This window comes from Thermobia domestica, chromosome 4 (assembly GCF_964235325.1).
Source record: "Thermobia domestica chromosome 4, izTheDome1.hap1.1, whole genome shotgun sequence".
Classification (NCBI taxonomy): domain Eukaryota; kingdom Metazoa; phylum Arthropoda; class Insecta; order Zygentoma; family Lepismatidae; genus Thermobia; species Thermobia domestica.
Window position 1 is genome coordinate 31,243,701 of NC_137457.1, and position 14,916 is coordinate 31,258,616.

The window sequence follows — 14,916 nt, forward strand, 5'->3', positions numbered from 1 at the left end:
AGCAAATAATATAATATGTTTAGTATTTTGTTTATACATTGACTATCAGTGAAAAAAATATTAAGGCAGATTCAACATCATCTTGTAAGATGTTGCAATGTTGTGCAAAGTTGCTGTAATTACAGTTTCTTAAATTTATTTTAATGCCTTTTTGTAACTGTGAATCTGGCGATAGGGTACGACAATAAAGGAATCGGCCAAAGCCTTTGAAGATGCCATCCTCGGAATCTTCTGGAAAGATTTAGAGAAATTCTGCAAAACTTAAGTCAGGATGTTTGGAGCTGGAATTTGAACAAAAGGTCCTCATATATGTGTTACATATATATATGATTTTAATAGTCGTTTTTTTGCTCATATTCTAGTTCTCTGTTGGATCTCCATAAATTTTTCCAAACGCAAATGGCGGCGAACTTCGCGTCTGTAGGTAGTAGTCACCTCGGGCACTGTAAAAAGAAAGAAAATATATTTTCTAAATCAATATTATATTAAATGTTTCAGATAATGTAAAACTATGAATAAAAGGCTAGTATGGACAAATTTAACTTGTATGACACATTCAATACGTTACGTATATGATTTCTTTCCATTCAAGTTTATGTATACCTATTACACTTAGACACTTGTAATTCTCTAATAAATTAATTGTTATTCGCTATCTTCGAACAAGGTTAAATGCAAGAATATTTTAGTAATAAAAAACAAATTGTCTAAGGATGAATCTAATGTCAATCAGTAAATACAACTAAAAAGAAAATAGTGTTTTCAGCCCAAACACTTAAATGTAATTTTAAAGAAAGCCGAGAAAGATTTTTCTTCTAAATAGTATTGTTGTATATCAATTCCATCTGTTAAGGTTGAATTGTTGGTTCAAGGACATTAACTTTTCTCATCATGATAATGCAAAGCGACAGCGCGAGAGAGATTAGGAAGACATGGTTATATATACAGATGGTGATCAGAAAAATGGAAGCACCTGAACGAAATTGCAACTTACCAGATTAATATGGTGTCTGGCCACCTTTCGCCTTCAGAACAGCCTTGATGCAACGTGGGATGGAGGCATAGAGGTCATGAATTGTAGCAAGTGGAATATTACACCATTCCTCGTGCAGGGCATTGGCCAGTTCTGTGAGAGAGAATGGAGGTGGAAATCGTCGCCCGAGTCGTTTCCAAGACGGACCACAGATGTTCAATTATGTTGAGATCGGGGGTTTGGGCGGGCCAGGGGAGGTGTTGAACTTCAGCCCGATGTTCCTCAAACCACGCTGCAAACACAAGCTGTGTAAATGGGTGCATTTTCATTCCAGATGATGGCGTCATTGTTCGGGAACAACATCCGGACCATAGGATGCAAGTGGTCTCCTAAAATTGCGACATAATAGTTGGCAGTGTTTCGTCCGCTAAGTGTGACCACAGGACTCAATGAAAACCATGATATGGCGGCCCACAGCATCACAGAGCCGCCGCCATGTTTCACAGTTCGGCGGAGACACTGCAGATCATAAGCTTCTTTGGGCGTTCTACACACATAAACACGGCCTGTGGTTGGGAATAGGGTGAAGGATGACTCATCCGGCCATATCACACGTTTCCAGCCCTCAACGGTCGAAGTTGCATGGTCGCGGCACCATTTGCGGCGTGCGAAAGTGTTATGGTCCCTGATGAGCGGTTTGGCCCCTGCAACACGACCCCGTAAGTTCATGTCATGTAATTCGCGGCGGACTGTGATTGTCGAAACAGGGTGGGTGAGGTGCTGATTGAGTTCCTCGTCACTTGCTCCGCAGTGGCGCGACAGTTCTGCGTGACAATGCGCTTTAATACCCGGCGTGACCTGTCACTCATGATTTTCTTCCGCCCAGTGTTCCGCTTCCCTGATGTGGTTTTCCCGTGTGTTGTATAGGCCGTCATCACCTTCGCACTGTCCCACGCGACACACCTAACACAGTAGCCATTGCCGTCACACTCACTCCACATAACCGCACACCAACAATTTGCCCTCTTTGAAAATGTGAGATGTCTCCCATTTTACACTACCTCCGTCTGCTGCAGCCACTGGACACTACTGTTGCACTGCGCCTGACGTAGTATGGATACCGACCTAACACACCACCACCAGCGGTCCTGCGCTACGGGCGCCACGACACCACTTCCAACCCATAAATCTGACGTGTTGCCGACTATAGGTGTTTCCATTTTTCTGATCGCCATCTAAATATATATATATATATATATATATATATATATATATATATATATATATATATATATATATATATATATATATATATTGTTTGTATCATACTTCGAGAGAACGATCCAGTGAAGTTTTATTGTATTTTGTATCAGTACATTGCTCTGTCCTGTTCATACCACCCTGTCTGGATTCTGCATTCTTTAGTGTACTGCTGGGTTCTATGATAGAAAACTGCTGAATTGAACCTAGGAAGTGACTTCTGAATGAAATACAGACTACAGTAAGGCTAAGGGTGATTCTCGTTAGAACCTCCCTCCGTTGTCTTGGTGATCCTAAGTGAAAAGACGTCCTACAAAAGGAGAAGTATTGCGTTCCGTATGAGCAGGAAAAGAGGTATGTACACAAAGTCTCTCTAAGTATGATATAACTTTCATCTTAGTCCAATAGACTTATTTGTCAAAAGGAAGGGAATAAATTCGTATTTAAATGTTTAACCATTATTCTGTTCATTTAATTTTATCAAATGTTAGTTCATCAGTACATTTCTTACTACTCTCCCATAAGACTTTTTACAATCCCAAATAAGTATTGTGGAATGCTGCTCTCAAGCACTTATTATTTTTTCCCTCTCTTCTGATTTTTTCCCATTATTTAGTAGTGCTTAAAGTACTCAACTTTGTTTGAATAAAATATGAATTTATTTAGAATCCATTTCATGATTGGCATTGTGAAGATTGTTGTATTGGTTATTTTTATATGCTTTTGTTTTTGATGAATCAGCATCTGCTGTTTGAACTGTCTCGTATCTCGTTTTGTTTTCGAGTAATATTCGTTCTCTCTTTTCACCTCTTTTTTTCTTTCTTGTATGCAAGGTAATGAATTCTTCTCTTGGTTTCTGTTAAAGGACTCGTTGCTATCATGAATATGGTGAGTTGAAACTTCCTTTTGTGTGTATTAGCCGAAAATTATGTTTCAATAACCACGGAGATCTTCAGTGGCGCACGTGCGAAGGGGCAACTTCGAAGGCAATTAGAATCAAAACGTAGCAAAATGACTAGTGAAAATCAGAATAATTTTATGGAGTGTATAGGACAGTTGGTGAAAATTCCCTATTATACAGGCTATGTGCCTCATAAATTAGATTTATTTTTTGAACAGTTAGAAAACGAGGCAACATATTATAAGTGGAATAATGACAAGCTAAAAGAGGTTCTGCTTACTTGTTTGACAGATTGACCTTGTGATTGATTCTTAAAATATAAGAAGGAAAGTACACATGATGGAAAATCTTATGACGATGTAAAGAAAGACATAATTTTTAGCTTTAGAGATATATCTTCACCTTTAACTGTAGAAGACACGTTACGTAGGGCTAAGCAATCTATTAGTGAATCACCACAAATGTATACAATTCGAAAAGCCAGATTAGGCTCCTTGTATTTGCCCATTGCAAGCTTTCAGCAGACAATTATATATATTATAGATGGTCTTAGGACCAAGTATATGAGTGTAGTTGCCGACAATCATTTTTTGTCAGTGGACGAATTAATAAAGCAGCTGAACAGTGTAGATCTAAAAGAAACCATGTTGAATGAACGTTTTGGGAAAGAAAGGCAAGAAATTAATGCTTATGCACAAAATCCCTTCATTCCGCAGGGAATAACTTACAGTGATCCTGGTAGCTCTTGGATGTCTGCGCAGACACCAATGTTCCCTCATGTACAGGGGAATTATCATTCAATATGATTCTTCATTTCTTTCTTCGTATCATTTACCACCTACTTATCAACCGCCAGTACTGGCTCCAAATTATTTTCATAATAATGAAATACAATACCTTTCTAAAGAATTAGGGGGGTTAAACAAGCTTTAGGTAAAAACCATAATGAAACGAGAAAGGGTGAAGTTAGCACCTCTAATACCCAAACGGTTATTGAGAAAGTGTGTGAAAATATGCAGAATCTTGTGTTAGCTCTTGAATCACCCATGAAGGATAAGAAAAGCTACCTCTAACTAACTCTATGGCCTATGGAACCCGGAGGTTCAATGCCACGTTCACCAAAACTCTCCACTGACTTCTATCCTTAGCTAACTGCATCCAGTTTCTATTTTGTATTCCAATCTCTGCGAGATCCATCTTAATATTGTCCTCTCATCTGCGCCTAGGTCTTCCTAAGGGTCGTTTTCCGATTGGTCTTCCAGTCAAGACTTTGAAAGCGTTTCTACTTTCTTCCATTCTAACTACATGACCCGACCACCTAAGCCTCCTAGACTTGACGACCCTAACAATGTTGGCTAAACGATATAAATTATGTGGTTCCTCGTTATGAAGTTACCGACATTCCCCATTATCGTTCCTCTTGGTTCCGAATATTCGTGTCAGGGTGTTGTTTTCATATACTTTCAGTCTATGTTCTTCCCTCAGAGTAAGCGACCATGTTTCGCAACCATACAGAACAATAGGCATGATTATCGTTTTGTATATTTTAAGGTTCAGATTCCCGACAGAATTTGCGACAACAAGAGATTTTGAACCGAATAATAACACGAATTCCCTTCTTTTAGTCGACATTTAATTTCTTCGTGAATATGATTTTCCTCTGTTAATACTGAACCTAGATATTGGAAACTATCCACTTTATCGAAAGTATTATTTAGCATTGTAACACATCCGTAATTTTCCGTATTACGGTGCCGACGCACTTCCACGTATTTAGTTTTCCCTGTATTTAGTTAAGAAAAAATGTAACAATAATTACAAGAAGAAGAAGCTACAAACTCAGAATTATTTTAATCGGGAGAACGAAGCACAGGGTAGTTCCGCCAGTAACCAAAACATAGGTCAAAATAATTCTGATTCGTAGAAGCCTATAATATATAGGGCTTGCCAAGGAATAAACCATATTGCTAGATTTTGTCGAGCTCCTAAGCAAAATTTAAACTAGAATCATCTTCGGATCGTAGGGGAAATCTGGTAGATATTCAAAAGCATGAAATCCCCATAAGAGTAGAATCAAGGTTGTGTCTTATTACAGCTAAAGTTAATGGAATGCAACAGGACTTAGTAATTGATACTGCAGCCAAGATTTCGATTTGACTTGAGCATTTGTTTCCAGAAGACGTGAAAGTGTAAATATTACTAGCAATCTCATAGGGGTGTCTGGTGCTAAAATTATTTCAAAGAAGGTAATATTTTTTAAATTTGTGTTAGGATATAAGTCTTATGTTCATTGTTTTAGAATTATACCTTTGAATTCTAAACCTTCATTGCGCATTGATTTTCTGAGTTGTCAAAATGCCCCCATTTCCTTTTCCGACTTGACATTGACATTCTGTAGGTATGGTAAACCTCCCAAATCAAATTTTACAAATTCTCAGAAAATACAGTATGTTTTGCCAGATAGTATTTTGTCAAAAATCAATATACAAAGACAGCCTCAATTAGTATTAAAGGTCAAAACAAAACTTTTGCTTAAAACACGTACTTTTGTTCCTATAGTCTTAGTAAATGTTCAGAATGTAGAGGAATATTCGTGTTTTGAACAAAACGTAGATTTGTTGTTAAAGCGCAATATTTTTATTCTCAATGCATTGTTGCCAAATCAGAATAGACTGATTCCCATTATAAATCCAAATCCTCACAATGTAGTTTTAAAGATGAATACAGTTATTGGTAATGTATCGACTTGTGGTGTTGTTTTTAAAATATTTGAGGAAGATGTGGAAGGCGAAAAGGCACTGAACTTGGAAAGTGAGTTAAGCGAAACTGAAAAAGAATACCTTAGAAAGCGTATAGAGTATCAGCAGGAGCGCTATAATCCTTCTTTGTTAAATGTGAATCCGGCTTTGTCTCAGTCTCAAAATGGCACAAATTTGAACTTAATTTTTAGAAACAGCGATACATTTTCTTTGGACCAAATTTGTACAGGTGTTACTAGTCTTACTAAGTGTGGTATTCCTACTGATGGAACTATTTTTAATGTAAAGCAGTATCCTGTTCCATTGCATTTGGTAGATAAAATGAGAGATGAATTAGAAAAATTAAAATCTCAGACTGTGATACGTAGGTCTAGGTCTTCATGATTTAATAATCCTGTTCTTCTTGTAAAGAAAGCTCAAAGGTAGTTATCGATTTATATCTGATTTTCGATTTTTGATTCGGATTGTGCGAAAAAACTGAGAATTTTGCAATACCGTCCATGGACCAAATATTTACGAATTTAGCAGGTTTCAAATTGTTCAGTGTTCCTGATTTAAATTTCGGATTTTTTGACATTGAACTGACGGACAGTTCTAAACATAAAACAGCTTGTAGCATTCCTAATATTCCTATGGTAGTTGGGAGTTCAATTATATACCCCAGGGATTGTGTATTTCTTACTCAGTGATGTGTCGCTTAGTAGCTATGATAACTGCAAGTATTTCAGTCTCTGAACGCTCCACGTTTGTGGACGATTTAATATTTTATTATAAAGGCTTTTCCTCTGTACTCAATAAAATGGAAGAAGTATTTAAGATACTTTGTAAAGCTAATGTGAGATTGGGAGTTAAGAAAACTCAGTTATTTTATAATGAAGCATTGATAAGGGACAGCTTTGTATACAAATTACGACGCATTTACTTAATGCTGTGAACGTTTTTCCTGGTCCTACAACAGTTAATAAAGTGACATCATTTTTAGGGCTTACTGGGTACTTACGAAAGCACATAAGGAATTATAATAACATAACATTATTAGTTCATACTGAAAAACGAGCAAAATTTCATTTGGACGAGGAGTGTGAAAAATGTTTTCAAGTTTTGAAAACGTGCGTTGCATCTGCGCCAGTTTTAGTGCACTTTCACACCACGCGTAAGACCTTTTTACATGTAGATCCAGCTTACGACGGGCTTGGCGCTTGTTTATTACAAGAAGGTGAGAATCATGAAATACACCTAGTTGTATTTTGCAATAGAAGTCTTAGGCCGCTGGAGAAAAACTATGATGTTATGTCTCTAGAAATTGCTATTGCTGCTTGTACATTTCGTGTTTTTATATTCTTCTTGTTAGGATGTAAGAAATTTACTGTTATCACGATAATGCTAGTTTAAGCTACTTACAAACATCTAAGAATCTTACAGACAAGCTAGCTCGTTTGAGTAGTTTTTCCAAGACCATAATTTTGTCACTTTGCACCGTATCCAATACGGGCGTATCCAATAAAATAGCGGATGTATTGTCGGCTGATAATACATTCATAGTAATTACAGTATCAGACTTGCAACATTCTCATATTCATTCAGAAAGCTTGTGTAAAATTCCGTCTACTGTGACTTGCCATGATGGTTAATCGTATTGTCTTAGTCAAATGTATTATGCTAAATCTGTTACGCGCCTTTGGCACGGGAGACCCGGGTTCGATTCCCGGCGGGAGCTCATGTTGTTCGGATTCCACGTTAATCAGTAGGTCCACGTCTCATATAGCCTCGCTGCTGACAAGGGACGTTAAACTCAAAATCAACTCCACTATGCTAAATCTGTGGCTGACAAAGTACAACCTTCCTCCTACACCTGTCATGAATCCCACATCGAGCTAGATATCAATCTTTATGTGATTATTCATCCACCTCAATCCGCTCTTTTTATTTATCCCAATAGCCCAGAAGCAACAGTTCCTATTCCAACCCATACCGACCCTGGAGTAGTAATACTTCACGTTCCTTGTCATGTGAAAATTAATTTAAATTATCACACTACGATACACCCGATTTGCCCTTGTGGCTAAATCAAACAGCCACATAATAATTCATTCACTACGCGCTGTCGTTACACATAATTTGCAATTCCCTCTTAACATACCTTATAAAACGTCACCTCACTTTAATTTTATCTTTGTTTATGATAAATCTTGGGGATCTCAGATTCCATACCTAAATATCACGCCTTACCAAACTGTTCTAACTCCAAAATCTATTCCTATTTATTTGCATTCTGGTGCTCAAACTGTTTTTTGATTATATGGAATATTTTGCACACCATAGCAATCATCTACTTGATGAATTTTTATCGTGTGTTGGCATCGTGTAATATCTAGGACTACTGCATTTCTATTAGACAAACCAGCTCATTTGGCCTGCACAATTTCTTGGTCAGTACTACTATTCTTTCTTTTTGAATTCCAGCTTCTCTCTGTTTTTTGCTTGAGAAATCTCTGTTGCTTTTGCAAAACGAAAACCGTTCAATCACCTCGTCCTGAACCAACAATATCTCAGCCAGTAATTAAAACAACAACGATTCTCTTCCTATACCAAACCAAGATTCCCCATTGGCTTGCTTTCCTCCGCCCCTTTCTATATACGAAGTTTATTTACAACCTAATGTAATAATTAGTACGGCATAATCTGAAATTTTCTCTATGTTCATCTAATGAAGTGTCAATTTTATATGGCCTAACGGTGAGAGTTATGTGTACCGGTGTGCTCGTAAATAAGACCTTTGGTAAAAGTACAACTGGTTTCCATCAATTGTGGTACAACAACTTATTTATGAAATTTCAGAATAAGACCAGCCTAATGAAGTTTTTAGAATTAAACTCTCAATTGTGTTCTATCAGTGGAAAGAGATAACGTTATCCCTGCTTTCTCTGATTGAAACCTTAGTGTGACAGTGTTATGTGATATTTGTTGTTATGTGATATTTGGTATTATTACTACTTTGTGATTTTTATAATATTTTCTTTTAAAAAATTAATTCACGTATGCCATGCTTCACCAAGACAGTGTACGTTAACATTTCAAATCAGTTTTTCTACATCTGCATACACTATTTAGCAACTGTATGTTTGCGAACAGTCATTTCAGACCTTGGACGCAATTCATTTATTTTCTCTTAAACATTGAACTTTGTAGTGATATTTCTTATTCCATACTCATTTTATTTCTTCTTGTTATATATGAAATTAAAATACGGTTTGTATTCGATGGACACCGGGAGAATGTTTTATCATACTTGGAGAGAATGATGCATTGAAGTTTTACTGTATTTTGTATGAGTATATTTCTCTGTCCTGATCATACCAACCTGTCTTGATTCCGCATTCTTTAGAGTACTGCTGGGTTCAATGATAGAAAACTGCTAAATTCAACCTAGGAAGTGACTTCTGAATAAAATCCAGACTGCCGTAAGGATAAGGGTGATTCTCGTTATAACCTCTCTCCGTTGTCTTGGTGATCCTAAGTGAAAAGACGTCCTACAAAAGAATAATTAGTGGGCCCGGTATGGACAGGAAAAGAGGTATATACACAAGGTCTTTCTAAGTATGATATAACTTTCATCGTAGGCCAATACACTTATTTGTCAAAAGGAAGGGAATGAATTCGTATTGTAAAAAGTATAAACATAAATCTGTTCACTTCATTCGATCAAATGTTAGTTCATCAGTGCATTCCCAATTTCTTACTACTCTCGCATAAGACTTGTTACGATCCCAAATATATATAACTATATGACACATCAAACTGTACGAAATGAGATGCTTGTTGAAAAAAAATGTTGAGTAATTTAAGAAAACTATTGAAAACAATTTTAATCGGGCTAATGTGTGTTCTTCGTTGATAATAGTAATCCATAGTTTTTTGTTCTGCTAAAAACTTACATTTGGGTATTGCGAAATGTAAAAAATATCCACCATTATATAGCAGATTAAATCTATTGTGTTTTTTCTTCCTTTGGTGACACATACTTGTATCAATGATACATAAATTCCTAACAATGTTACACATACTATTAACACTGAAACTGAAACTCCTAACAGTGTCAAACATGTTACTAATAATGTAGAAGTGAAAACAATATATTATTGATATATGTATTGGGAAGCTACCATAATATAAATAACTTGTCTAAATGAGAAGATCTAAACAATCTTTATCCTGTTTAATAAATAGCTAGCCTGATAAAAAGTATATTAAATAAAATAATTTATTCTCTCTAACCTTAAATCTACAGGATCTCCCATTATAACAATGTTGTCATTATCGCATGCATTATTTATAAAGTGTGACCAACTGGAACACTGTATAGCTATAAATTCATCCGAAAGAATAGACTCCGCAAAATAGTCTACACATCTACTATGACTGCAAGTTCCTGAAAAATGAGAGAAAATGATATATTATTTGTATATTTAATGATTGAGAATTAACATTTTACATACCTTGATATTTTTCTTAACAAACACTTTTCAATAACGGGCCCGTCCAAAATAAAGTCAGCACTTTGTCCTCCTGGCAGTCATGTACGTATTATTATGGGAGAAAACACTCCTTTCATGGGCATGAACAATCGTTTTTTCTCTTGACATTTTAGTAAAATCTTTCAGTGACTGATTATTCTCAGTTACTATTTACTAACACAGATAGTACTTTACGAAAATAAAAAAGTACATTTTTTAGTCATTATAAAACTAAGAATTATTGTTGTTTGCAAACCTTTTCATAATATATCATTGAAGTGGTAATCCAGCATTCAAAACATATACACATTCAAATTGAAATTGTTCTATCCTCTGTCCCAGTTAAACTTGAGTATTTAATAATAATGACGATGTTCCTGTTGTCTTACTTTGGGTGAAATTAGTATGCAAATTTTATGTACTTTAGAAAAACGTTACATGTGCAGGGAAAAATAATAATACTTTCAATATATTCATGGACAGCTTTAGAATTGTAACTTTGGGTAGACTTATTCCCTCGTCTATGAATACATATACACATTTGATGATCAATGACACTAGGAAATTACCTTTACAGTAGAAGTTGATGCTATTAGTTATGTAAATATCTACCATATTTATAAATACTGAAAAATATATTCACTGTTTATCATATCTTTCAGTGTTTATATATATATATATATATATATATATATATATATATATATATATATATATATATATATATATATATAACTAACTCTATGGCCTATAGAACCCGAAGGTTCAGTGCCGCGTTCACAAAAGCTCTCCACTGACTTCTATCCTTAGCTAATTGCATCCAGTTTCTACTTTGTATTCCTATCTCTGCGAGATCCATCTTAATATTGTCCTCGCATCTGCGCCTAGGTCTTCCTAATGGTCGTTTTCCTATGGGTCTACCAGTCAAGACTTTGAAAGCGTTTCTACTTTCTTCCATTCTAGCTACATGACCTGCCCACCTAAGCCTCCTAGACTTGACGACCCTAACAATGTTGGGTAAACCGTATAAACTATGTAGTTCCTCGTTATGAAGCTTCCGCCATTCCCCATTCTCGTTCCTCTTGGGTCCGAATATTCTTCTCAGGATCCTGTTCTCAAATACTTTCAGTCTATGTTCTTCCCTCAGAGTAAGCGACCATGTTTCACAACCATACAGAACAACAGGCATGATTATCGTTTTATATATTTTGAGCTTCAAGTTCCTCGACAGAATTCGCGACGATAAGAGATTTTGAACCGAATAGTAACACGAATTCCCTGCTTTTAGTCGACATTTAATTTCTTCGTGAATATGATTTTCGTCTGTTAATATTGATCCTAAATATTTGAAAGTATCCACTTTATCAAAAGTATTATTTAATATTTTAACGCCTCCACAATTCGCCATATTACGGTCCCGACGCACTTCCATGTATTTAGTTTTCTCTGCATTTACTTCTAAACCCATGTCCCTGCAAGCGTTTAATAAGATCTCTGCATTTATTTCTACTGTTCTCCTATCATCCCCTATTAAATTTACATCATCAGCATATGCCATAACCTGGTGAATGCCGTTCAACTCTAGGCCCTGGTTGCTATCTTTGATTTTCCATATGGCGTATTCCAGCACAAAGTTAAATAATAATGGCGACAACGCATCTCCTTGTTTCAGGCCATTTTCGACGTGGAAGCTCGTGGACAAAAATTTTCCTACCCGGACTTTACTTTGGGATTCACTTAAACATATCTTAATTAATCTAATTAGCTTTCTCGGTATTCCAAGTTCTGTAAGAACGTTGTATAATGTTTCTCTCCTAACCGAGTCGTAAGCCTTTCTAAAATCAATAAATAGTTGATGTACCGGGGTATTGTATTCCCACTTCTTTTCGAGTATTTGGCGAATGGTAAATATTTGGTCGATAGTTGATCGATTTCGTCTAAATCCGCACTGATAATCTCCAATAATTTCATCTGCGTATGGGGTCAATCTTGCTAACAGAATATTTGAAAGGATTTTATAGGATGTTGACAGAAGAGAAATACCTCGATAATTATTACAGTCAGTTTTGTCGCCTTTCTTGTGAATTGGAACAATGATTGATTCTTTCCACTCTTGTGGCAATTCTTCCTTGTTCCAGATAAGGAGAATGAGTTTGTGTATCTTGTTCCACAATTTTTCGCCTCCAGCTAAAATTAACTCAGCCGGAATTTCATCTACACCCGGAGATTTGTGTTTCTTCAATTTCTTTATAGCGGCTTCCACTTCTATTCGATTGGGTTCTGGAATATACGGTTCTGCGGTGTGTATCTCCTTTTCTCCACGCACATTAATTTTTGGCTGCGTGTTCAGCAAATCGTCAAAGAAATCTTTCCATCTATTTAAGAGGCTATCCGTATCGGTGAGAACTGTTCCGTCAGCTTTCTTTAATATATAAGCACGAGGTTGATAGCCTTTCTTAAATTCGCTGATCCCCTTATACATGTCCCGAATATTTTTATTTTTACTATTATCTTCAAGTTCCTTAATTTTAGCTTTCAAAAAATCCCGTTTCTTTGTTCTAAAAGTTTTGGAAGTTTCCCGCCTGGTATCTGCGAAATTTTGTGTAGTTCTTTTATTCGGATTTTGTAGCCACCGTAATTTTGCCTGTTTTCTCTTCTCTGCTAGTTTAATGCATTCTTGGTCGAACCATGGTTTGTTCCTACGTATTTCCGCGTGTCCCAATTTTTCTATTGCTGAACTTTTAATGCTATCTCTAATTTCAATCCAAGTATCCTGAACACTAGTGCACTCCGAGTCTTCTAAAACCGCGAATCTATTCGAAACTTCAATCTGGTATTCCTCTCTTACCTGGCTCTCTTCTAATTTCTTTAAATTAAATCTCTCCGTCTTCGGACATTGAATATTACCTTTATTCAACGATAATCTCTCCCGTATTATCGCTACTATTAGGTAGTGATCAGTGTCACAATCAGCCCCTCTAAACGACCGGACGTCAATTATGCTAGATTGTCTTCTTCTATCTACTAAAACGTGATCAATTTGATTATGTGTTTTTCCGTCTGGTGATGCCCAAGTGTATTTATGAACGTCGCGATGTGGGAATTTTGTACTCTTCACGATTAGGTTTTTGGATGTTGCAAAGTTCACGAGTCTAACACCGTTGTCATTACTTTCCTTATGCAAACTATCGTTCCCTATAATCGGTTTGAAAATATCCTCTCGTCCTACCTTCGCATTGAAATTCCCTAATAGAATCTTCATATGGTATCGCGGGAGTTGGTCAAATATCCGTTCCACTTCTTCGTAAAAACTATCTTTTATATCGTCACCCTTATCTTCAGTTGGGGCATGTACATTTAAAACAATAATATCACACCACCGTCCCTTAAGAGTAATAAAAGAAAGTCTGTCAGTAACAAATTCAACCCGTTTAATTGCTGGTAATATTCGTTTGTGAACGAAAAACCCTGTTCCTAACTGGTGATTTTTATTTCCTTCCCCGTAAAAGAACGTAAAATTTCCGGAATTCTCAGATCCATTTCCTTCCCACCTAACTTCCTGAACTCCTACTACGTCCATCCTCTATTTCTCTAACTCACTCGTTACAGATTTTAACGCGCCTGCCCTATAAAGACTTCCAATATTCCATGTTCCAAATCTCATGTCCATTTTCTTTTGCTGATGTCGTGCCAAGTTATCAGTCCTTGTCCGAGGCTTTTGTGAATGTTTCTGAACAAGTACCTTTTTTTACAGGATGAGGGTGTTAGCCTTACCCAAACCCATAAGCTGGAGGACCACTCCTAGTCGTCTGTCCGCGACTGCTTATTCAGTATATTCGCAGCTAACCTCTATATCTAGAGTCCTTCTCCTCGATCCGCAACCTGAGGACGCGCCATGCCGTGGTGACAGGAACCCACGTTACACGTTATATATATATATATATATATATATATATATATATATATATATATATATATATATATATTAGGGTGGTCCTTAATTACATGGTGAAATTTTTTTTCCGAATTTCTTTGCTCCCAACCCCAAAATTGGTTCCATGTCGGACCCAATTTATCCATGAAAAAAATGGGCTCACTCGAAGAATATTTAACCGAATCGAAGAATATTCAATATGTTAATATCTTATATAGGAAAAGTTTGGAATAAACCCTTCTTACTTTAAAGCGGCTGAAGGGAAAGGGACCAAATTTTGGATACAGGGATTGGAAGTAATCCACATCTGATCCTGAGAAATAGCATGATGGCGGCCATTTTGAAGTTTGCAATTTTGTATTCGGACCCAAAATTTTAAATGGAAATAATATTTTGTGACATCGTTTTTGGGTAACCTTTTATTATAAAAAATATATCCTCCTATATTTTCAACTTATCTCTGTTCATTTAATTCTTTTTAGCTTTGAAATAATAATTTATTATCTTTCAATATTGTTTTTTCCTTTATGGGTTACTGAAATATTAATAAACTATTACATACATGTAACAAGGAA

The 14,916-nt window shown here is 36.1% G+C and overlaps 1 protein-coding gene across 3 annotated transcripts in view; it reads right to left on the minus strand.

Moving 5' to 3' along the window:
• Positions 1-310: 310 nt before the first annotated feature.
• The window catches only part of LOC145683815 (endothelial lipase-like), a 472,564-nt gene continuing 457,958 nt past the window's right edge, over positions 311-14,916 (minus strand). For all 3 annotated transcript variants that reach the window (XM_081755410.1, XM_081755408.1, XM_081755409.1), the window contains 2 exons: positions 10,169-10,322; positions 311-443 (listed from right to left, as the gene is read on the minus strand). In XM_081755410.1, the coding sequence (XP_081611536.1) occupies positions 359-443; positions 10,169-10,322 (239 nt within the window). In that variant the 3' untranslated portion in view covers positions 311-358. The remainder of the gene's footprint in view (positions 444-10,168; positions 10,323-14,916) is intronic.